This window comes from Lissotriton helveticus, chromosome 10 (assembly GCF_964261635.1).
Source record: "Lissotriton helveticus chromosome 10, aLisHel1.1, whole genome shotgun sequence".
Taxonomy (NCBI): domain Eukaryota; kingdom Metazoa; phylum Chordata; class Amphibia; order Caudata; family Salamandridae; genus Lissotriton; species Lissotriton helveticus.
In genome coordinates this window covers 203,429,097-203,454,816 of record NC_136071.1, presented here as the reverse complement: position 1 = coordinate 203,454,816, position 25,720 = coordinate 203,429,097, and the positions used below count along the sequence as shown (strand labels likewise).

Here is a 25,720-nt window from a genome sequence, read left to right as displayed (position 1 = left end):
TAGTGAAATGGGCCAGAGTGACCCTCTAAGATCCGCTTAGAGGATTTCAGCTTTATCCTGGTTAGGGCAAGGACTAATTTGCCTCTGGTAGGCCACAGTTCAGCAGCCACATAGTTTGAGTATACCAAGGGATATGTGCATGCTTAGCTTATCTATAGCAGGAAAGTGTTGGGCATTGTGCATATATTTAGTGGACTCAATGGTGAATGTGTACCCTCCTCTTTCGACCGAATAGTTTCCCATTTCTATTATGAACACGGAGCTTCTGGTGAACCATAAAAAAGTTTAAACATTGATTTGTGATCTTTGTCCTTTTGTTGTTTTATTTTGACAAAAATACTGCCACCACCATCTAATTGGATTACTATTGAGTTTAATGTTAGTTTTTTCGCATAAATGTTCTGTATGTAATTTACCTCCTCAAAATTGTTCATTAAATGCCTTTTTTCTTTCTATCATTGTAGGTCATGAGCAAGGGTTTTGCATGATGTGTACAATGCAAGCTCATGTTACCCAGGCCCTTGCTAATTCTGGCAGTGTCATTAAGCCTATGGCTGTCATCAACGACCTTAGACGTAAGTAACCTTTAATGTCACAGTTTGAGGTCGCTTTGAATTTTAATTGAATTTGTAGGGGAGTGGAAGAAGCAGTATGCCATAATGATCATGACAAATAAGAGTCTGTCCTTTCTGCAAAGATACATCATAACAATATGGCCATATTGTATTTTGTTTTTCTGTAAATTGCAAGTGTCTATTTTCTTATAAAAACGTGCACTTTTCTGTTCTAGAGTTGTAATTAAAATGCATATTGTTGAGTAAAATAGTTGTTTTTGCATTACTATGACAGTTTGACTTGTCTTTTTCCTATTCAAAAAGGTATAGCAAAACATTTCCGTTTCGGAAACCAGGAAGATGCACATGAATTCATTCGCTACACTATTGATGCTATGCAGAAGGCATGTCTAGATGGTAGCAGCAAGTAAGTGCTAAACAACTTATATTTTGCGGCAATTAGTTTAACAAGCATTTGCAAAGATAGTCAGTCAGACTTTAAAGTGCTGAAACATGCAACTACAGATTTGCACAAATGCTGGTTGCATGTATTGCATGCATAAATGCTTTTTAGCACATTAAATCCAGAGCTATTGACTTTACCAGTACTGGGAGAAAATCAGCAAAAATGAGTCATTTCTATAGAGAATGAATAGAAGAGCTAAAGAACTGAATATGACAAACCGTGTGATGAATATGTGTATTTTGTGATGTGAAATACCAATGGAAGAAAGTTTGTGACAGAATAGTACAAAAACAGCCGATAACATGAATTGAGAGAGAAAATCTCCTCAGTGGAGCCAAACACACTTTATGTATGTTTTAAAGACTTTGTAACAATAGGTCTAGATACAAAGATTTGCAGTGAAGACAGACCTAAAAAGCAAACTGTTAGATTTGCTGAATGCAAAACATAGATGATTTATTTTTAAATATGTTGCCTTTGGTTGAGTTTCTTGATACTAGCAGCCATCGGGGGTTCATAATTAATCCCAATCATAACCGGGAATTAATAATGTTTACTAAAGGAGTTGAAAATTAAGTGTGATAGTTGTGCATCGTGCTAAGAGTTGCTCTAGAAATCTACACTTTAAAAAAAAAAATCCTTTAATTCCTTAATGGGTCCATACCACACATGTTGGTTATTCAGCATTAGATCTTTTATAGATTTACCTGCTTAAATACTGCCTGTTGTCAGTCTGGGAATCCTCTATAACCATTGTTTTTGCACCGTAAGATTCTCACTGACAGGTATAAATGTAGAATAGTCCTACATATGTGTGGAGACCTCGGAACACTTCTTTACATAAATATTTGGAAAATGCCACCAGTGCCACACTTTCAGGCTTATTTGTTCATAAGCCTGGGCTACATAAGCCTGTAGGACAGGGGATTGGTGAGTCATTTTACAACTTCTCACAGAAGGAACCATAAGTGCAAGTAAAGGAGATAGTCCTTTCTCATGACTGTGTCTCTGAGTATAATGCTAAAGTGAAAGTCATTTTTGATCCTGAGCAAATTGTTTCAGCAAGATTATGGTTTTATAGCTTAAAGAAGCTTTGCTTAACATTTTTGTCAGTGCTTTTTCATACGCTCACGTCGTCTTCCCATGCTATACAATTAAAGCTATCTTTGGAAATAATTTTTTTTAAATTTCTGTTAAAAGATTTATTTATTTAGCAACATCAGCAGTCTCCAGATAACAATCTTGGCTTGTCAAACTAAACAACTTCATCCTGACACATAGGCAACAGAACCCCTAATTTACATGAGTTAGCCCAACCAAACAGAATCAACCAAAGCCTCATACTGTGTTTTTCCTCTCTTCACCTTCCTTCATTAGGGGGAAGTGTTCCTCTTTAATCAGAACCAGAAAAGCCTGGCTTTAGAACTCTGGAGATCCTTGATGAGACAAAAGGGATGAGTAATTGAGTTTTCACAGGAGGTTTTTGATGAATCCCTCTTTCCAAAGTATGATTACTCACTAGTGCTACCTCTTAAATTCTAGATCTGAAAGAAACCGGTTTGTGTTCGATTCCTTACCTTAGAATATCCCCAGGAGTCAGGCTGGATCCGGAAAGTTTTCGCCAGCAGTACCCTTGCGCGTCGGTAGGTGTCGTTTGCGGCTCAGCATCCGTCGTCGTGATCGCCGGGATGAAGTCGTCGGAGTACTTAAACGCCACCCTCGCACGCTGACGTCAGTTCGGTACATAGCTTTCCGCGCTAGGAACGCAGAGCCATGATAGAAACCAACACTGGTGCCATGAAACTAGGGCCCTGAAAGGGATGTCCATAACCCTAGATATCGGTTCTCCGAACGGGGAGGATGGGTGGGGCGGTAAGGAATCTAACACTAACTACTGTTTCTTACAGGTATATTGTTACCGAAAGTAAGTAACTTGTGCATCTGAAAGAAACAGGTTAGTGTTAGATTCCTTACCTTAGAATAGATACCCCAGCAATACCAACCCCGGTGGTGGGTCTGCGATCCAAGATCACACCAGAAAGTCCTGGAGAAGGGAACGGCAGAAAAAGCCATCTCTCCGGACTTGGCTGTCCAGGCAGTAGTGCCTAGCAAACGTGTGCAGCGAGGCCCACGTAGCTGCCTGACAGATGTCCTGCAAGGGGACTCCCCGACCCAGTGCAGTAGTAGCCGCCGTGGCCCGAGTGGAATGGGCTCGCAGCCCCACAGGAGACTCCTTCTTCGCAAAGGAGTAGCAAACCTTGATGCACAAGACGACCCGAGAGATGGTCCGCTTGTGCCCACGTAACCAACAAAGAGCTGGTCATCCACCCGGAACTGGCGTGTGCGGTCTAGATAGGAGAGCGCAGGTTTTGCGTCCAGACGGTGGAGCCTCTCTTCCTCTTTCGAAGGGGTTTCGGAGGTGGAAAGAATGTGGGCAAGGTGATGAACTACCCAATATGAAAGGCTGTAACCACCTTGGGCACTTCTTCTCTTTTCCGCGCCAGCAAGCGCAGAACAGGGAAGAGCAGTACTCTAGTCACTTTTTGACTTACTTTTTTGATCTATTTTGAATCTCTTTTTAGAGTCGGCTTCGACTCTTGGTGCCGTAGGGATGCCTGGCTTCAAGCCGTGCCACGCCTGTCACCGCCTGATGTTGGTGACTGACCCCCACCGTCGGTGTCTCTACTGCCTCGGGCCGACCTCGAAAGCTAGGCGGGAGCGGTCCTGCAAGCTACTCGAGATCCGGCAGTCGGCTCTGCGCCGCTCAAGGTCCCGGTCGAGGAGGAAGTCGAGGGACCGGTCGCGGACCCGCAGTCGTCGCTCGTTGAGTAAATTTTTCAAAATGCTTTATTCGGTGTGTATAAATACAACCATATAGCAACATCATGATTAAAAAGGAGCAACATACATTTGTTTCCCATATACCGTCATTACATATTACAAAAAAAAAAGAAAAAAAATGCAGACATTTTTTTCCCTTTTTTTTCTTCTTTTCTTTTCTATACTGCGCCGTCCGTACAGTCATATAGTTTACAGCACATTAAGCAACTAATTTTTTAGTACAATCACTTAGTGCAAACTTGTACCAATGTATGTACAATAGTGACGGTGTAAAGTGCAAAGTGTTATATGATCCTTCCTTTACATTTTTTTATACATTGGTTTCTCAAGTCTTGTGATTAAGAAAGTGCATATTTAGTGCATTATAAAGTGCAAAATATTTATTTCTTTCTTCCCCTGTCGGGGTATACGGTCACCCAGGGGTGCTGGCTGGACATGTGCAAAAATCGCGATTTAAAGTGCACGAAGTGATATGGGCCAAAATACACACTTTTTACACAAAAATATAAAATCAATTTGAACAATAATAAAAACCTTCAGTAAAATGCATCATAGGGGAATTTATACAATAATTGATTTCCGATGAAAAATACATTTTGAAATATAATTTGCCACATAGAAACATACATCAGGAGTCTTTAAGTTAAATATCAATTGCATCGCTGATTTTGTATTGCGCATGTTATATTTTAAAAAGATGGGTTTCAGATAAAACTTTCTAAAATTAGTATAAAATTTACAAAATAGTAAAAAATGGCGAACACTCTGTATGGATTGACCATCGCATGGGCAGGGGCATGTCCCGGGTTTCTTGATTATAGGGAATGCCACCAGATGGTGGACGGTTCCCAACCGCAGTCGGGTTAATACATAGCGATGACGATTAATGCTCACAATAGTAAGGTCATCGTCATAACTCGTCGGGCTCCAAGTCCTCCGGTAAGTATAGGCATTCAAAGAAAAAGTCGAAGAGGCGATATCGCTCTTCTGACTCCCCTCGCACAAAGCGGCCGCGGGTTCGGGCGACACCGCCCGCGCGGCCCCATTGGAGCCGCAGGCGCCGCCTCCAGGCCCATACCTTGCGGTCCCTGGCCTGCGAGCGATGCTGGAGGAGATTCATGACTTCCTCATTGCCATGAGGACTCACTTCCATCCGTTGAGGCCTGCCGGCGTACCTTCGGGGCCCGCCGACCCGACTGGGGGCCGCGGCGGCCCGGTGGCTCCAGCCCTGGCGCTGTCGGATGCTTCGGCCCCGGCGCCGTCGTCAACTTCGGTCCCGACGCTGTCTGCCCCGGTGGGATCCGCACCTGGATCACGGTCGACACCAGTTGACCTTACGAGTCCTCCGCTGGCGCCGACCCCCCTCGTGTCGCTCCTGGCGCCGTCCTTGGACGACGTCAGCCCCAGTTTCAGTCTGGGTCCGGCGTCGGAACGGCGCAGCCTGGCGCCGTCTCCGGCGTCGATGGGTGAGGCCTTCATCTACGACCCGGCTCCGTCAATCCAGCCTGTATACCAGGACACGGATGAAGGAGAGGACTGGGAGGGCTCTGAGGACCCTCTGGCACAGCAGTGCCAGTTGAGCCAGGACTGGGCAGATGAGCTAGGTGAGGCCAGTGGTTTGGACGCTTCACCCGACACTGGATTCATCTCTCCTCCCTCCGTGGCTACGAAGGAGGGTGCTACATATGGCGTGGTGTTGCGCAGGGCAGCCAAGTGTATTCAATGGTTCATAAAGTGCAATTCCCTAAAATTCTCATCATAAAATGCATTTTTAGTTGATTCTAGTTTTAGCAGCACATAACAAATATTTATATAGACCCGCAATCTACTGGTAATGACAACACTATAAATTCACAATTCCATAAGTACGTTACTGTTCATGGTCATTATAAAGTATAGGCATTAGAACATCCTACAGGGTCCTTGGTTCCTAGAAAACATATATCCTAAAATGTTTCATTATAATTGTAGGTTAACTTTTTAGCCATATAATATTCATTACCAAGATACATGAACGTAGATAGATAAAATGCAATTCCTGAGCAAGGCCTAGCATCATATGTTAACATATTCCCTCACTTGTTAGAATTTTAAACCTCGTTTTAATCTAATAAAATGATTTTGTTTTGTTATATTTCTGTTAGTGCCCAATAGCAGTCGTTGCAAATTTTCAGGGCTCTGATTACCTGTGTGTTTTTTTTTTTTAGGTTGGACAGACATACCCAGGCCACAACTCTTATTTGTCAAATATTCGGTGGCTACCTGCGTTCCAGAGGTATTTTAAAAGAAATGTAGAGCTTGTAACACAAAAAATGTTGATCTTGCACTCATGCTGAATTATATTTTTGGAGCAAATCATATACTAACTTTTGTTTTTTCATGTTTGAAACTGTCTTTTTTACAGTTAAGTGCTTGAACTGCAAGGGAGTTTCTGATACATTCGATCCATACCTTGACATTCCATTGGAAATAAAGGTAAAATCTTTTTGACTCAGTGATATCAAGCAATTCCCCTTCACAAATTCCTGCCTGTTATTTCTATTGCCATCTTGCTTGGAGATCTCATTATACTCTACAAGAGCCTACTTATGAGCCTGACAGAAGTAACACCCCTCTTTGAAGTGAGTTCTTTCGAACTGTGGAGTAATACGTTTAATTTTATTTCAGACAGACCTGTTTGAACAGTGTTCTGTATAAAAGCAGCACATTTCTATAAATAAATAAAGGCATGTGTTCTATGTTCACAGTTTGGTTAAGAAGGCGTCTCAAACAGATACTTAAAAGAGCTAATGATACACAGCTTTCTTAAACTTGTGAATTCCCAATAGATTTCTATTTAACAAATATGTCTTTTAGTAGGTTGTTGTAATTACAATATTTACTGTAAGTACATTGTAACCACGTGTTTCTAGTTACCAAAACAGATATCATAAGTAATGCTGGACAAGTACGTATCTAAAACTAAAGCCATTAACAATAATATGAATACATCATTTTTTTAACAGTTTCTAGGAAGAAAAATAGTTTCCTAAGTTAACATTACATCAAATCCCATTGATGTTGTAAGCTTTAAGGACAAGGCATGCATTTTATTTAGACTTACTGTTCCCATTATTTAGCACAGTGTTTTTCATCCCCGTACCACAACCTTAATGTAGTAAATTCTGGGCACACTGTGTCTCCTTCTGAAAAAGAAGCCACTCTTCTGATTTTTCTGAATCCCCGCTCTTGACCATTCATTCTCTCGGAGTGCGATATATCAACTCAACCTTTCAAACTTATTTTGTTCTAAAAGATTTGAGACATTGGCTTTCAAGTAATCCCTGTATTTACACTTTTGAGATCAATTTCGATTCACCTTTCTTAGCTTTCTCACAAGCGCCATCTAAAAGTCAAGATCCTGTCAGTCAAAAGAATCTCCTTCATCCATAGCTTATGCAATTTCATGTTTCACTAAGGTATGATTTTGGGCTTCTATCTCCTTTTATACCAGCCACAACATTATTCCCTCAACTTCAGTTAATATAAACTACCAGCATCCTCATGTTTTGGTTCAGAACTGCTTATCTAGACCTATCCTAACTCCAATCACTTAGTCTCTATCAGTGTGAACTTCCTAACCACATTCTAGCCTGGTCAAAATCTGTTTTGTACATCTAAATCATAAGATATCCCATCTACAAGTGTTCAGACTATTTTTATTTTCGACTTTTACGTTTGCTTGATAAGAGACCCGAACGGTTATGCTTTTTTTGTCCCTATCATTCTGGTGAAGGATGACAGTTTTTTTTATCCACAAAAGTGGTGACAAGAATAGCCTTTAATTGGTTATTTTTCTTAAAATGTTATTATTCTGACTACTTTTTAGATGCTGTTCCATCGCCCCTTTTGCCCTTGAGTGACCTTTACCAAAAATACTTAACTTTTAAGTTAACATATATTCCAAACATGTACTTATGTCTTAAGGCAATCTAAGTCTCTTTGAAGGCCCAACAGGGTAGACTATAATTTAACTATTTTGGTAGCCCATAAATGAGTATGAATGGTACTCTTGCTTTAATCATTCCCAGTACTGGGGTGCATGTAGTCTCGCTTCTGCTTTGCAGCTTCCCAACTAATCAAGATCCATTGAGAGAGTCTCGTGTGCATCAATTTTGGGACAATAATTCCCATATGCAACTTTTAAAGTGCATGGACCAATGGTCATGGAAAGCCACAGGCATCAACCTTGGACCACTTCCTAATTTCACATTAGAAAAGACTGTTAACTAATTCTGTTTGATTTTCATACAACAGTGGACTTTTTCTGGTCAATGAATTTCTGCCTTTTAAAAAATCTGAACTTAAATTGTAATTTGATTTTTAAAAAGGAAACCGGTTTCCCATATGATTGAAGATTACATTTAATTGTTAATCAATGGTGGTACTTTTATGCTTATTCTCTTGGAGTAGTGTTTGTGTCACTCTAGTTATCACTGAGAACAGTGCTCCAGCTACGAAGGACCCCGGCACAAATTTCTCTTTATATCTGGGCCTGCTGTTTTTAGATACTTTTATAACCAACATGAGTGTCGCCGACTGATTACTTCCAATGATGATGAACCTTCAACTTGTTAAGATGTGAACACCAATGTTGTTCCTTGCATTGTTGCATAGAATTTGACTAATCCTCCTTTACCTCATTTACTGCCAGAAAATCATAAATTTTTTAAGCCTTGGTCCTTTCCTACCACTTTTGCAGAAAGAAGTTGGAGATTGTATCAGTTTAGGGATTGGTTTTCTCTTTACATTGAGTTCACATCATATCTTGGTTGCATTTATCATTTCTCTGTCACCCTGAGTTTTTCTTAATAACGTTATTTATAAACTCACATGCTATTATTTAATTACTCTGCAAAATCAAAAAATATATTTGAGTTCTTCTCATCTCACAAATCTCCATTGAGCCTTCTTTCGTCGCAGTTGGCACCTACGCATGGTAAAACTTGCATCCTAACTCTTCCTTCTAATGAAGATTTTTTTCCACTTGCAGGTAGGGCTGAAAGCTACTGCTGAAGCTATTCGACACTGCCCTTAGCTAGCAGGTACTGCACATGCATACCTGCCTCATATGCAGCATGTCCCCATCCTTGGACTCCTTCTCCAGTTCCCTTAGTTCCTCTTAAGGGTGTGGCTCAGAATCTGCTTCTGTCATGCTCACCAAATTCCTTACGCTGGGCTTAGTCTTGATAGTTTTTTTTAGTTAAGATTAAGGTAAGTATGGAGTTTTGGAGGCCAGACGCAGTATCGAGTACTGTTTCTGGTGATAAGGTAATAAGGCATTTGCTCCACCCCTACTTGGCATTTCCTCCCATAGACGATCCCTCGTGGAGGTCAACCTCACTAGATGCCTGTAACCCTATGGAAGGTTAATGAACTTGGTCTTGAGACTGTTATCTCCTCAGTACCATGCAGCTTATTCACACAGGACCTTGTTCTTATCATGTAGGTACGGGCCACAAAGCACCTGGAAATTCATTCCCTTTGGAAACAAAACACTCACCAACTCTGAACACTTTGTGTTACCCTCAAGTCGAGCTAGTCTGGGTGTGAAGTTTGCAAGCCAATTTTGCATGACATAGTTAGTCTCTCATTCTTAGTGCTTTGCTGTGAGCCTGTTGAGCTGAGAGCTTGATCAGACCTTCTTCTTGGGCTTCCGTCAGAGGGCCAAGACTCTGTTTGCTTTGATGACTACTGAGTCTTGCTCAGGGCAGTCCAGCTTAGCATCCCCTGTTGGCGATCTGTGTTGCAGGCTGATCAGGTATGATGGTCTCTTAACTCTCACTTTGCTCTTCTAGTTGAGCTTGTTTACTGCACTGTGCAGGTACCAATTGAGAAAGGGAAGCATAACGCGGTCAGGAAGCACAAAGCCCAGGTACAAGTGAAGCACAGGAGGCAGGCCTATCCCAGTGTTGCAAACACAAGGAGATGATGGACGGAGTGGTGAAACTTTTCAAACACTCACCCGCAGTCACAGATCTGGGTTGGATTTATCATCATTCTTTAGCTCACTTTGCCACCCCAGTTCAGACACAGCTATATGCAAATCAGTCTTGACCCTGTGCCGCATGGGAACAGTCCAGCCGAACTGCCAAGCCATGTCTTCCCTGGACCCGAAACAAGCATCCTGGGACCAGTTTCAGGCTAACAGCCCTCATCAGCCAGGCTAGCTTGAATCCAGTGACAAAGTGAGCAAGGGACCTATGTCTGGACAAACCCTGTCAACTTCGGGCGAACACAGCAAACACAAGGAGATGATGGACAGAGTGCTGAAACTTTTCAAACACTCACCCCCAGTCACAGATCTGGGTTGAATCCATCATCATTCTTTAGCTCACTTTGCCACCCCAGTTCAGACACAGCTATATGCAAATCAGTCTTGACCCTGTGCCTCATGGGTACAGTCCAGCCCAAGCTGCCAAGCCATGCCTTCCCTGGACCGGAAACAAGCATCCTGGGACCGGTTTCGGGCTAACAGCCCTCATTAGCCAGCCAGACACATTATCTGTACACCAAAAATACAGAAGGTACTAGAAAAAGTAGAAGCACTACGAGACACTGGCTCTCACTAATCTTGCCTCTCTGGACACCTAGCTGCTTTATTCATTTTGGGGAAGCAGTCTGACAGTAGAAAAGCACTGCTGTAATAAATGTGTGAACCTGCCACCTTCTAAGACAGTTCACTTTCTGGAGTAACAAAAGTTGCTACCAGTTGCACTTGCACGGCCCAGGGCAGTGTCTTTATTTCCTTCATTTGAAACATCTAAGAAACATTCTCGCTTGTCATGACACCTTTACCAGAGCTTCAGGTGTCACAACATTTGTGATATCCATGATAGGTCATGGGTCTACCTTGTCTTTGGCACTGGTTAAGCGCTTTTTGTCAAGTCTTTAAATGACTTAAATTGTGACTTGTCACTGTTTAACTGGTCTCTCCCCCAAAAATTACAATTGCTGCCGCTCTGACTTTATTGCCCTAACTAGTTATCTCTCTGGCAAGATCAAAATAAAGATGCTATGCTTAGTTTTTAAATCGTTATATTGGACAAATCTACATTCACCATGTCTAAATTAGTGCTGTATTGCTCATCATTTTTTGTTTGTTTTTAGACTGTCTCATTTAAAAAAAAATTAAAAGCTGAGCTGAGTAGGAAAGATTTTAACATTGCACCTGTGCTTTCGAATTCTCTACTTCCCCCTACTAGCCCCTCATATCTTCTGCTTTGCATTTATTTTCAAATAACATCCCTAGCTGATATTGTCTCTTCGTCCATTTGCCATCTGTACTTGTTGGCAAGAAACCAGTGGACAGACATGCGAGTGCTTAAGAAATCATGAAAGGTCAGTCAACATCACTAATGAGCATGTTCCTCCCTTACCAGTGGAGTCGAAAATAAACAGAGGCCCCGTTTCTCCTTTCAATCACATTCCGAAAACTTGCATTCAGGTGGCGTCAATAAACACGGTGCTAATTAACTGTAATGTTTCTTCCAAAATTCTTCATATTCATAGCTCCGTGATTATCTAATTTATTTGTTCTGTTTATATTACTATAACCGTACTATGACCTCACAAAGACAGGTGCACATTCATCACAACCACCAAATTAAGATGGGGCTCATCTACTTGTCTGGACACATTGTTGAAAAGGCTTCCACTGTGTTGATGCTCAACGTTTACAGAAGTCAAACAATGCTTTTTTTTTTACATGTATCACTCTTAATGGGTAATTAGTTGTAAAGTCTGAATCCTATTTGGTCAATGTTTTTCACCTAAAAGGACCATCTGTTGCTATGACTTTGTTACAATTACCTAGTTTATGGTATCTTAATTGGAAACTTTAGATTGGTCCAGTGTTCTCATATGGAAACACAATCTTTACATTTTTGAGCTAGTTCAAGTTTGCTGGATTATGCAGCATGTTTGCACAGGACGTTTAAGTGGTAACTGTGCACAATATCATACTTGCTAATAGTTTCAGGCAGTAGGATAAATATTTCTAATTTGAAAAGCCTTATTTAATCACCTATCCCACAATATATGCGGGTCAGTATCTATTTCCAGATCCTTCCTTCCTTGGTTTAAACTATATAACCTATTGCAAATATTTTGACAATAACTGGAAGCAATAGGAGGGTTGCGACTGATGCACAGCTATAGACAAAAGCTGAAAGTCGTGCTCAATTACTTTTTAATGTTTGGTATAGGAAATATTGCATAACCACCCTTATAATTGATGATGTGTGATATCAGGGTTATAACTTGATTTATCTCTACACTTGCCTTGACTTAGTGCTTTCACAAAGCCATCAAGAAGGATACAGTGTGGGCCAGCAAGAGCTGACAGTTGGAGACTTGCAAGGGGAGTGCCATCGGCTGCCTGGGTGAGAACACCTGCCTTGGTGGAAATGGAGGGAGGCTGGCGGGAGAGACAAGGTACTTTAATATTGTTATGGGCTAGCCCTGGTCTCTCCCCTCCTACCCTCCTCAGACTCTACTCCCTGCAGTGCGCCTTTATGACAACCAAAAGAAAGCAGGCAATGGAAGGTGTGCAGTACAAGGAGGCCTATTTAAAAATGAAACCCTGCATGGCTTCAGCTATCATGAACTGGAGCTGATTTGTGTCCAAGTATTAAACATTGCTCTCTCTTAATATTACCTGGGAAAGAAACTGCCCCATTCAATATGGCAAAAAATGAAAAGGTTTTCATTGAAACTCCGTATTATTATAAATGGCATTGTTCTATTTCTCTTACGTTTTCATCCAACTTGTTCATAGCTCAAATCTATTTAGTCCTAGGTTTTTAAACATCTTCTCAAACAGTATTTAGACGTAAGGGCTCCAATTTTTTGCTTATGTACAGATCTTCTGTTTTTCCCTAGTAAAGTCTGATTACCACTGTCCAGTATCTGTCCATTACCAACTTTTTCAATCCTTTTTTTTTAATGATCCTTTAACGGTTTTCTAACTTAATTCTATTTTGTTGGAATGTTTTTCAACTCCTTTTTACGGTTGTAAAAAATTTATTGTATGTCCGAAGCAGTGCCATGTACTCAATCTTGCAAAACCTGCATTTGGGTCATTTACCCAACATGACCCAACATTTCTTGTCCTTTATAAGCAGCAACAGCTCAGCTTCCACCACAAACTGTTTGCTGCACATACACAAAGGCTAAAGGTTCATTGTGCATGCAAGGGTCATTTAATGCAAACCATTTGAACATCAGTGCATTTTATGAGGATGCTTAATGCAAATGTTTCATAAGCTTTTGGAAAGCTTGAACTTTAAAAACGTGTAATTTCAAAGGTCACTTTCGAGGATGTAGATCAGTCTGACCTTCTTTACTATTGTCTTAAATGGCAACAAGTTCATTTTCTATTAAAATATTCTTGGGTCTTAAGGGCTTCTTAACACACGTTCTAAAAAATCTGATGTCTGTTTCTTTACTTATAATCTGCATAGTATAAGAAATTCATATGTCCCGTTGTGCATCCAACCTCTTCCAGCCTAAATGGATTCACTGTACCTCTAAACACCAGAAGTTTTTGTTTTTCTGAGACATGTTCTAATTCTATAGTCACAATCTTGTGAAACATTGTCAAAGAGAGGGAAACCTTATGATGGGCTTTGATATGGGTTAAGGGGAGAAATGACCGTTATCACTGTTTAACTTTATCCTTATCCAATTCCCTGTTGTCACAGCATATTATGTTAAGTCTGACCTGTACCAATTCTTCTTGGGTCAAAACATAAGTATCAAAATTGGAACAATGCAGAAAAGATTAGCATTTCTTCAGCACAAGGATGCCTTCCAAATTTGTGTAGTGTTACCTATTTTCAGGGCCAAGTTGTAACTGCTATTCCTTTCAAAGGTCTAAATAAAGAGTGTGTTCTATGGTTGAAAGTCCAAACCAGCATACCAAGACTGACATTTTCCTGAAATTCTTCTTTAACCAGCTTATGTTTCCTAAACATAATACCGTTTCTGACATTACTGATATAATCTAGATAGCAGAATTTAATTCTACGCTACACTGAATAATGTGGTTACCGTTGGTGAAATTCAAACTACCTATGCCCATGTCTGGAGTTGTCTCATAAACCATTTAGAAGCAGTAAACATGGAATTTTTCCAACCATGTCAGCCTGCTACGATAGGAATACCTCGATTTCAGCAGGTTCTGAGACATACCTATCTTTTCTTATAGGCAGCAGAAAAAGGTTTTTCTTTCGAAAGCTCGTATCCCCTTGGTGGCACTTTACCTGTGAACCATATATACCCTCAAGTTATCTGGCTGTACAAAGCCATGTAATGCGACCCGTATTCAGATTTATTAGTACATTCTGTTTCTTAAGCTAGCATGCAGTTGAGATTTGTTTTGTATGCTCTTTTGCATTTGATTGATTCAGTCGGGCTTATTAGCTTTGACTCCATCTTCATATTTTTCAGTTCCTCAGCACTGTTTTCTGAGAGTTTGGCTCTTTATAAAGGCAGGCGACTTAGTGGATAAGTGTGGGGCCAATACTGAAATTCATTCTAGTGGAGTTATTGGTCAATATCTTCATCTCACTTGTCTTGACTATCTATATTCCATGTTATGCTTGAGTACCTTTTGTGTTTGTGAGTTTTAGATTGGGGTCAGTGGAGCTAAATATACATTTCCCATAAATGTCAATACACCATTACAGCTGGGTCCAGATTTACTGGCTGGGTTTGTGAGTCATTGGGATAAGATTGCCTTTTTGTACAGAAACCTCGCACCTTAGTGTTCAGTATGTCAGACTTTCTCGTTAAAGGTTTTTGACTAGTGGTAAAGGCTATGTAGGGTGCACTTAAGTATTATTCAGTTGATATGTAACCTTTGTATTCGTGGCATATATAGCTGTAGATGCACATGATGTGTATAATGCCGGCAGTCCAGTGTTGGGCCAGGAGATTCATTTAATCCGCCCCCCCTCTTCTACCACAGGTTGCCCTTGACGGCCCGGCCACCCTGCTGGCACACAGACAGCCAAAATTGCATTTGCCTGATCCTAAGATGGCGGCCAGGGTCGACTGATTTGGGCAAGGACCCGCCCCCCCCCCTTCCCGGATACTCCACAGCGGATGGTGTTCCCGGGGATACACCCGACCATCCCTATTTGACTGGCATCCTACAGCTCTCGAGGGGTGATCCCCGCTCCGTTTGCTAGAGCAGGTGCGCAGTGTGGATTGGCGCAGGGTTTGTCGAGTGCGGTGGGCCCCATCTAACGAGCACGACTGGCGACACGGCGAAGTGGAACCCGCTGGGGCGCGGGCAATCTCAGGGCGCACTACGCCCCCTATCACTCCCTCCTTTGACTATCACCTACCCTGCCGGACTTCGGGCTAATGCACCCGTGTCTCTCCTGACCTTACCTTCCCCCTCTCCCTTCCCCCAACCCTCCCCCTCTCCGCTCCTACTCTTTCTAGCTTCTGTCCTCTACCCTCCCATGCCCTTGCCCTTTGTCCCCACCCTGTTTTTTTCTGTGAACATCTTCCCTCGCCACTTGAGACTGATCTATTTTGTCTGATGCCCAATGGAGCTACCTGGTTTAACTATAGGGGAGATGAGCCGTGGATCCCTCCTTGGTCGTCACCTACCCAGTCGGTCTTTAGACAGACTTCCTTTCGTCTCTACTGTTTTCTCTTCCCTTATCCTCACTTTCCCTCCTCCCCTACGCCCCACTGCTTTCTCTCTCTTTTCTCTCCTCCCCTAATTGTATTGCTGATTGTTTGATTTAATGTTACTTGTTGATCTTCTTCTAGTATATTGTTGAACCACATTGTTGCACTTCCTCTCGTCTCTCCTGTCGTCTCCTACCGCATCCTCCCTCTATTTATGTCTCTCCCTCCCTCCTCCCTCAATGTTTTGAGACTGAACTATTTTGTCTGATGCCCGATGGAGCTACTTAGTTTAGCTATAGGGGAGATGGGCCGTGGTTTTCCTCCTTGGTCGTCACCTACCCAGTCAGTCTTTAGGCAGACTTCTTTTCGTCTCTCCTTATTGTCTTTTCCCTAGCTCCTATCTTATCTCCCGTGAATCTCTCCCCTTGCCTGCTACTCTGCCTACCCCCTGTCCTTTGTGCTCTTTGACTAAGCACTCCTTCTCCCCTTGTTGGGGAAAGATCCAATATTTATACCCTGGAGTCTCCGCGATCGCGCTGAGTGAGTCCACTGCGCCAAGGGAGCCACTCACACTTGAGGTATGGTATGGCACCCCTTGCCAAAGCACTCCCTCTCCCCTTTTTGGGGAAGGATCCAGTATGTAGGCCTTGGAGTCTCAGAGACCCCTCTGAGAGAGTCCACTGCGTAAAGGGAACCTCTCGCAATAGAGACAGGGAAGGGATACCACTTCCCCTGGGATCACAGCTTACTGGACTTTGGACTTTGCCTTGACTCGTATACCGGTTTGTGTCCCGTCACCTTTCCCCTCCTCTCCCCATGCTGTGTCTCTCACCCTCCCCTCCTCTTTCCCACCTTCATTATCTGTATACTTCCCCTACTCCAACCCCCTCCCCTGAATCCCTCACCCTGCCTTCTTTTCCCCTTACGTATTTGTGCTTATTGTTTATCTCGACCTTACAAGTAACTATGCTGCCATGCTCTAAGAACTGTGTAACCTTCGTAACGATGTAACCTGTAACTATGATCTGATGCTCATGTAAAGCGCTCTGAAACCTCCGGGTCTAGCCAGCGCTATATAAAACTTTTAAAATAAATTAAATAAATAACATTTAACACATAAGAGCATTCTGGGATATGTAGTGTTGGTTGATTTCAATTGAAGTTAGTCACCTGAAAACAGCCGCATGCAAAGGAAAAGCACTATGTTGGTTTTTTCTTTGTAGAAGTCTTCGACTCCCGAGGTATAATGACCATAACTATTGATGGAAATGTCCATTGGAATCAAGTCACTTTTTAGAATGTTTTTTTCTACATTCTGGTTCAGCCTTGTCTCCAACAAGCTCCTGGTCAACTGCATGCGATGATAGTTTTCAGGCCGTTTGAATTCTCCAGCCCGCTGGTAAGCCAATCTACCCGGTCTGTTTTGACAACTGGGATCTCTTCAACACCCTGTCTGGGACCTTTCCTATTGGTTCTACTCCATCATCTTCCCCGCCAAGAATGGCCAATTCGTAATGGAAAGGACTCCATTATAGAACAGTCCAGTGTCGAGCCAGATATTCCTGGACAGACTGCCACCAGGTGTGTAACCTCTGCCCCAGGACCATAACGAAGCCTCCTCTTCATTCAAAGAAGGCACTGTTTTATCACCGGGAATGACAACTCACTCACCGCCCCATCACGCAGCAGCAAGGGGTCGACCCCCTTGCTCTCTTCGGGGATATGGACATTGAAGAAGAAACCACAGCCTTGGCCGACCAGTCTCTGTCTTCCATTCCCAAGGCCATTTCTCACTCAGACTCCAAGCCTGAAGAAATTCAGCCAGTCAATATTCACATGAGGAACACCTCTGCTGTGAGTAGAACACCCCTCCCTGCTCCACTTTCCAGTCACTGAACAGAAGTTGAGTACTGCCCTCAATGGGGTCAGACATTAAGCCCTGAATCCCAGAGTCACTTTTCCGGTCCACCACTGCCTAAAGGCCATGGGCTACACCAAAAACGTGGTTTGGATCAGGGGCCAAGCCAGCTTTCGGTGTCAAAGCACATACTGAAGACTTGGTGCCTGACTCTGGTGTCGAAGACAGCTTCCAGACCACCTTCAGCAGCCAAAGTGAGACAGAAACCACCTTTGATGACAAAGCACCCAGTACCTAGAGCTCTGTCCTCCATTGCAACCGAGGACCAGAAAAACCTACCATGCTACGCCTTCAGGAAGAGCTCAATGCCAGGAAAAAGCGAATCCTGATCCACCCACAAACTGGCAGAATCCTCTCACGGTCTCCACCAAAGCCTCGAGACTCGTTTCCCTATTTAAAAGAAAGTTCACTTTTGAGGAAACTCTTGACTTGCAGCCCGAGCCACTGGCCAAAATAAGGATGCACCGTGACCGGGGAACCAGTTCACTGCTTCCCCAGCCCTGTCCACTTCCTCTCCATCTTCTTCTCCTCTTCTTCCATCCTCTGGACTTCATCGCAACCAAAGGCAGCCCTTCTACCTAAATCACCAGAGGGCTCTCCACATTCTGCCTTTGTGGGGACAGCCCAGGCAATCCATAGGATTCCCTGTAACGCCCCATTTGACCCACAGCCACATGATGACCCTCAACAAATATATCCTCAGAGCACTTCCACATGGTAACGCTCCAGGATGTCATCCCTCTATTACAGCAAAGCAACTCGATTACTGCCCACGACCTGAAGGATGCCTACTTCCTCATCCCGATCCACCCTGCACATCTCTGGTACCTCTGGTTCGTGGAAAGTGACCAAAATTCAGTTCAGGGTGCTACCCATTGGGGGTCGCCACAGCCCCAAGCGTGTTTACAAAGTGTCTTGCTATGGTAGCTGCCCACCTAAGGTGGAGCTGCAACCACATAGTCCCTTACTTGAGTGACTTGCTGATCAAGAGCTCAACCGAACAACAGTCCTTCATTTGGAGTGCATGACCATTCCAGAGGAGGTACAACCTGGGCATGCTATTCAGCCAAATGGAAGAGGTATGTGTATGTATGTATGTGTCTTGTAAAGCGCACTACTGCCCTGAGGCGTCGTGGCGCTGTAGACCGCTGGGGAACCCGTCCTGGCTATCCCTGTGAGATGGTCCCTACTGGGTATCTCCAAGGTGAAACCAGGCATCCCCAGCGAATGTGGGGGGCCGCTGTAGAGATGAGGCAAGCTAATGCCCAGAGTTGCCGAGTGTGATCCCTGGTTAGAGTAGGCACCGAGGCGAGAATTATCGAGTCCGCTGACCCTGGTCCACGACCCTGCCGCGTCGGGAATTGAACCCTGGTCCCGGGCCGTTCTCTGCTTCCGGGTCTGCCGCCTCTAACCAGTGAGCCACACCACTCCATATGTCCACTATTGTCTTCCAAGACACATGGGCCCTCTCAAGACAGCACCCAAAGATGTTGTCTGTTATCTCCTTCACTTGAAGAAGTCAATTCTCGCTTATACATCCATCAGACTTCGTTTAGCAGCATTTGTCAATATTGAATACACTCCACTTTTCAAGGTTCCAGTCATTAAGCCCTTAATGCATGGACTTAAAAGGGCCATTCCACCCATGGTACCACCTACCCCAATGTGGAACTTCAACCTTGTTCTCACAAGGCTTATCAAATCCTCCTTTCGAGCCACTTCACTTGCGCCCTTCACAGTTTCTCCCCTGGAAAGTAGCCTTCCTAGTAGTCATCACCTCCCTCACGCATGTGAGGGTGCTTCAGGTTCTAACCTGGAGGAACCTTTTTTTCAGAATTTTAAAAATAGGATAGTCCTTAGAGCTAACCCCAAATATCTCTCTATAGTCATCTCTTCCTTCAACTTCGATCATACTATTGAACTCCCTGTGTTTTTTTGATACCCAGATTTGATGGCATAGTGGGCTCTTCATACATTAAGACGTTAAGAAGGCCCACATGTATTACATTAACAGGGCAGAACCTTTTCATAACACACAACAGCTGTTTGTTTCTTTCGCCAAACCACACATGTGCCACGCTCTCTTCAAAACGGATTGAGCCCAGTGGCTGGTCAAATGCATACAAGCCTGTTAAGCAAAAGCCAAGAGGCCTATGCCGACTCCTACAAGACCCCACTCTACCTGCAAAAAGGGAGACTCTATGGCACTCTTGGGTAACATCTCTGTAGCTGCCATTTGTAATTCAACTACCTTGTCCACTCTCCACACTTTCACCAAGCACTACTGTTAGAATGTTTTAGAACATTAACAAGCTAGCTTCGGACAGGCTGTACTCTGTACACTTTTACAATCTTCTGCAACATCCTTCGGCTAGCCACCACTTACGGAAGAACTGCTTTACAGTCTATGCACAACATATCTATCTACTGCTACATAGGCTATGAACGGAAAATGCTACCCTGTAACCATCCATTTGTGGCATGTAGTGCTGTAGATTCAAGTGTCCACCCTCCTCCACCAGAAGGTTCAGGTTTTTGCAGATGCCTATTTTTTTCTTCTTCTCTGTGCATGGTCACTTTCTTTTGTGTCTCTACGCTCCATTTCTCACCCTCACCCGCCGAGCGGGAAAAACAATCGAACAATACAGCTGATGCCATGCAAATTCCCAGTAATCGGTTGAGTCACTATACAACGTTACTCAAAGACTTCTCCGAAGGAAAGCAAATTGCACACAACCAAGCCCAACACTAAATGGCAGGAGTATGCACAGCATGTGAATCTGCAGCACTCCATGCCAGATGGTTACAAGGTAAGTAACATTTTCCTTATGGCTAGTCTAGATATGGTGAAGTGTCCTACTGATAGATCTCGGAAAGTGCATATTATTTTAAAAAAAATTCCAGTATTATTCTGCCATCTAGTAGTTGGGTCCAATTGTCTCTTTTAGTCCTTTCACTCTGTCTGTGTCTCTTTTCAAAGAGTCTAGAAGTGTTAGTTGGTCAATATGCTCCTGAGGCACATGTTATCAAAGTCTACTGCCTCAAGGGCGTGGAATTATTTTGTTATTATGCTTGTCCAAGAGACAAAAAGCTGCTGAAATGTACATGTCCTGGAAAACATCCACCCACTCCCCCTAGCACTTATGTGGGTTTACATGGTAATATTAATGTCTTACTGGCTCTCTTCTTGAATAGGTTTCTTCCTGGTCCATTCACTTTGTTCCCTTAAAAAAACGCACCACTCCCAGCACAGACATACATTCCCCTGCACAATCACACTATCACACTTCACTGCACTGCACAGGCACACCCCCTCTCAGGCACAGAAACACAAACCCCCTTCACAGACACATCGTACAGACAGACACCTGCAAACAAAAACACACCCTGTGGATGGGTATTCCATCCAGGCACTTGCACCACAGACATGGAGACACTTTACATGTGCGGGCACACACTGTGCACACTTTGTGCAGTGAACATATAATCCAACCAATCCAGATAGCACAGCTCCCAAATGGTTGAGACCACTACTGAGATAAGGGGATGGCATTAGGAAACGGCACAAAAGATGGGCTGCCTTGCAAAATGTGGCTGAAGATATAAGAAAGGAGGGAGGTGACCCTCATCGCCCTGCTACTGGTAGTCTATTAACTCAGTCCAACAAATACAGGGTGGCCAGCCTTTGGGCTGCTCCTCAGCTTGTTGAGTATTGTTACACTGTCTTAGTTTACTTTCCTTCCTAGTAACATTTCTAAAGATAGAAATGTGTACCTGATAGAGACTTCTAGCTCTAGGTTCCTTACATTTGAATTTCCTACAGGCGTCAGACTGGATGCAGAATATTTTTCAGAAGCAGTGCCACTGCTGCCTCATAGGTGGCGTCAGTCAGTTCCACATGCTGTCGTCCACGCCGAAAGTGATGTCCGTGGCTCCCATATAGGCTCCACCCATGTCAGTTCTTTTCTTTCTGCGCCATCCAGTGCTGATCCGGAGAAGTGCTACCCATCTGTCGTTTTTTGAAAAAATAATTTCGATGTCTTGCCACTGTTTTTGAGATATTACCTCCTGGTGTGTTGAGATGTTATCTCGTACGACAGGTGTCATCGGCCAATGTTGGTGATAGACCCGCACCTAGCCCGGCTTGTGATTCTGCAGAAATGTGCGTCCCGGTCGAGGGGAAGGTCCCGGGATCTTTTACGAAGCCTGAAGTCCTCTTCGTCCCATTGGAAGTCCTTGAGACACTCCGGTAAGAGGTACAAGAAAAAGAGCAATACTTTGAATTGCTTTTTGACTTCTCCTGTTGCCCGACGAGACGAGAGAACATCAGCACTTGAGGCATGGTTTTTCGGATCCTGAGCCTGAGCTGACTCCGTGCCTCCACAACTTTCTGGTAGATGGAGCGACCTACACCCAATTCAAAGAGTTTTATGAGGCCTGCATCTCATTTTTGGGTGGCCCGACCCATTTGATGCACTTTGAGGCCCCACAGGGTCGGAGGGGCCCCATCTTCTTTGCACTGGCACCTCCAGCAGGCCCCCAGGGATCCATTTGTGGTTCCAGACCGATGCCAGTCTCATTATCCTGACCTTCCCTGGCGGCGGTCCTGGCACCCACCAGCAGCGCCATCCCCATTGTGATCCCCAACCTTGACATGGAGCTGGATGGGCATCACCCGACGCAGACAGGAACCACGCTTCTTAGAGCGTAGCCTGCGCCTTATTCTCATAGGCTAGGACTTCGGGAGAAATGGGAGTGGTCGCTGGACCCTGAAGAATACCAGCCCTACCTAGAAGACCCTAATATGGACTTGAGTGAGGAACTGGGTGAAGCCTGTGGAGTGGATACTTCTCCAGATACTAGTATGTTTTCTCCCCTACCGTGGCTACGGAGGAGGGAGCCTCCTACACAATGGTGGTGTGGAGGGCGGCTGAGGTCCTTGACCTTCAGTTGCTCTCAGTATAGTCAAGACCAACATCTTGGCAGAGTTGCTGCAATCGGGAGTCTCCTCATCAGAACCCCTGCTCTTGTTTAGTGATGCCCAAACCCAACCCATGAGCTCCTGTGAATATGATGATCGTTCGCTGCCATTGCCCTGCCCCAGGGGACCCAAACGTCCTCACCCAGCACCGTACCCAGAGAGCTTGATGGTCCAAGCCTCAACTCCCCAGAACACATTCCCTGCCTCTCCCATGGACAGTAAGTCCAAAAGCCTGGACTCTTTCTTCTGCTAGCCTAGCATTGCGGTCTGTGAACATCGTATGCCTTTTGGGCCATTACTCCCACACTCTGTGGGATGCGGCTGCGAAAGTGCTGTGTTAGGCTGTTGCCGACAGAAGAGAAGCAGCAGAGGTCACAATTCGTTGTGGTTTGGACACAACCAATTCACTGGGCCACACCTGGTTGAGGACGACTGGTTTTTCGTGGGCTGTCCAAGCTTACCTTATGGACATGCCCTTCGATTGCACCCATCTCTTCGGAGACAAGGGAGACTTAGCACTGGATCGCTTTAAGGACTCGCAGGATACGTTCAATTCCTTGGGACTCTTGACTGCCCTACGTCACCCTCAGTCTACCATTTATGGCTATGGAATGAGCTTCCAACTGTGCCAAAACCCTACCAGCACTGAGCCATGCATGCTCCCCAGCCTCTGTGTGAACGAGGGTGCGGTACTCACGGACCTTGTTGGTCAGGTAGTCAGCATCTGGTCTGTCCACCACCTCCTCAGCAGCTTCAGCCTCCAAGCCTTCCTAATCTGGCCCTTTACGATCATGGGCCTCCTGTTGGTAGCAGGATCCACCATCACCTGCCCCACTGGCAGTCCATGACACCGGACAGGTAGGTCTTGCAGATTGTCCAGAGGGGCTACTCCCTGCCCTTTGAGATCACTCGACTGCTGACAGAGGATCATTTCTCCTAGCTCCGCGAGGAAGTCCTGACCCTCTTGGCCAAGGGAGCCAGAGAGAGGGTTCAGAGCCCAGAAGTAGGCTGTAGTTGCTATTCCTGCTACTTTGTGGTACACAAAATGGGCAAGTACCATTGTCCTATCCTAGACCTCTGAGACCTCAACCTCTTCCTCAAGAAGGAGAAATGTAAGAAGCTCACACTAGTTCAGGTCTTGTCTGCCCTGGACACAGGAGACTGGATGCTAACGCTGGACTTGCAGGACGCCTATTTTCATATTCCTGTCCTGTCTGCCCACCAGCGCTGTCTACGGTTTACGATAGTTCACAAGCATTGTCAGTTCATCGTGCTCCACTGCAGCCTTACCAGCGCCCCTTGGTGTTCATCAAGATGATGGCTGTGGTTTTAGCTCATCTGCGAAGATATGGGGTACCATTCTTCCCCTATCTCAATGACTGGCTTTTGAAGGATCTCAACTACTGCCTGTTGAAGGCGGAGTTGCCCCAGGCTGTCGTCTTGCTACCGCAAACCGTCGGCAATTGCTGGGATTCACTATCAAGGTGGCGCCGTCACACCTGACTCCCTCTTAGACGCTCTCTTTCATGAGAGTTGTTCTGGACACAGTGCACTTTAAGGCTTATCCTCCCGAGGGCTAGTCCAGGATATTCAGGCTATGATACTGATGTGTCAGCCTCTATCCCGGGTTTTGGTGAGACTGACACTGAGGCTGCTGGGCCTCATGGCCTCCTGCATCCTGCTGGTGACACATGCCAGTTGACATATGCGGGCTCTTCAGTGGGATCTGAAGTTCAGTGGGCGCAGCATCAGGGAAATCTCTCCGACTTGGTCTAGATCTCGGAGGGAAATGCAAAAGATCTGAATTGGTGGCTAACCAACCGCGGTCAGATGCCCCCCCTTTCACCAACCACAGCTGACAGTAGTCATGGGATGGGGCAGTCTTCATTCAGTCAATCAATCAGGGGTTTGTAAAGCGCCCTACTCACCCGTGAGGGTCTCAAGGCGCTGGGGGTGGGGGAGGGGGGTGTGGAAACCAGAGAACTCTACGTCAACATGCTGGAGCTCTAAGCGATTTTCCATCAAGGGAAGACTAGTGCAGGTGTTGACGGACAACACCATTGCCATGTGATACTGCAAAAGACATGGGGGTCAAGCTTTTGTCAAGAGGCCCTGGATGAGCTGTGCATTTCCCTGGTGGTTCAACACCTGGCAGGTTAGCTGAATGACAAGGCAAACAAATGTAGCTGTTGATGCCTAATCAGGGGTGTAACACAGGCCCCCACATCTCCCGCTGTGCGGGGGCACCCAGCTGCAGAGGTTCCCTCAGCACAGTACTCCGGTCTGAGCGCTCCGGATAAAATCCGGAGCGGGCCCCTCCGTGAACATTGCAGGGGGGGCCCTTAAACTTTTGTTATGCCACTGTGCTTAGTGGATCACAAATGACGTCTCCATCCGGAGGTGGTGCAAGGTCATTTTCAACAGTGGGGAGAGCCTTGGTTAAATCGGTTTGCCTTCACAAGAACGCGCAATGTCAGCAGTTTTGCGTGCTGGATTTTCCAAGGCGGCTGTCACTCAGAGACACTTTCCGTGTTGAGTGGAGCTCAGGCCTCCTGTACGCCTTTCTGCCCATACCACTACTTCCCAGAGTTCTCATGAAGAACGGGAACAACCAGGCCTGAGTCATCCTTGTGGCTCCATACTGAACACGGAGAGTCTGGTATCCCGAGCTACTGAGCATGGCCATCTATCCTCCGATCAGGCTGCTCCTTCGGTAGGATTCTGGTGCAGCAGCAAGGGTGGGTTCTCCACCTGAATCTGTCGACTCTCTGCCTTCTTGCGTGGAGATTGAGCATTGGCACTCAACAGCTTTCAACCTTCCTCCTGAATTCTGTAATGTGATTCTGGCAGCCAGGCGTTCCTCCACCAAGGCAGTATAGGCCTTCCATTGGAAGAAAATTGTGGCATTGTGTGCAGAAAAGTCTATTTGATCCCCTTTCTGCTCCTCTTTCTGAAGGTTTGCTTTTTGCTTGTTCCCTAGCCCAGCGGGGCTCTGCACTGGGCACCATTAAGGGATATCTTTCTGCTCGGTCTGCCTTCTTGCGGCTGCCTGACCAACCCTCCTTATTAAATCCCCTTTTATATATAGGATTTTGAAAGGTCTTGTTCACCTTTTTCCCCCCTTCACTATTCATTAGGCCTCAGTGGGACCTTAACTTGGTCCGAAATTTTTTGATGTGTGCTCCGTTTGAGCCTCTACACAACTGTCCACTCATGCTCCTCACGCTCAAAACAGCCTTCCTGTGGCCATTACATTCGCCCATAGAGTGAGT

The 25,720-nt window shown here is 44.8% G+C and overlaps 1 protein-coding gene and 1 non-coding gene across 5 annotated transcripts in view; both read left to right on the top strand.

The window, feature by feature from the left end:
- USP42 (ubiquitin specific peptidase 42) overlaps nucleotides 1–25,720 on the top strand; it is a 525,507-nt gene that overhangs the window by 148,584 nt on the left and 351,203 nt on the right. For all 4 annotated transcript variants that reach the window (XM_078665145.1, XM_078665143.1, XM_078665146.1 and 1 more), the window contains exons 4-7: nucleotides 465–575; nucleotides 879–981; nucleotides 6,069–6,136; nucleotides 6,266–6,336. In XM_078665145.1, coding sequence (XP_078521271.1) covers nucleotides 465–575; nucleotides 879–981; nucleotides 6,069–6,136; nucleotides 6,266–6,336 — 353 coding nt within the window. The remainder of the gene's footprint in view (nucleotides 1–464; nucleotides 576–878; nucleotides 982–6,068; nucleotides 6,137–6,265; nucleotides 6,337–25,720) is intronic.
- On the top strand, nucleotides 13,634–13,741 carry LOC144786312 (U6 spliceosomal RNA). Its single transcript, XR_013602120.1, has one exon. It is a non-coding gene; the product is annotated as a U6 spliceosomal RNA (small nuclear RNA).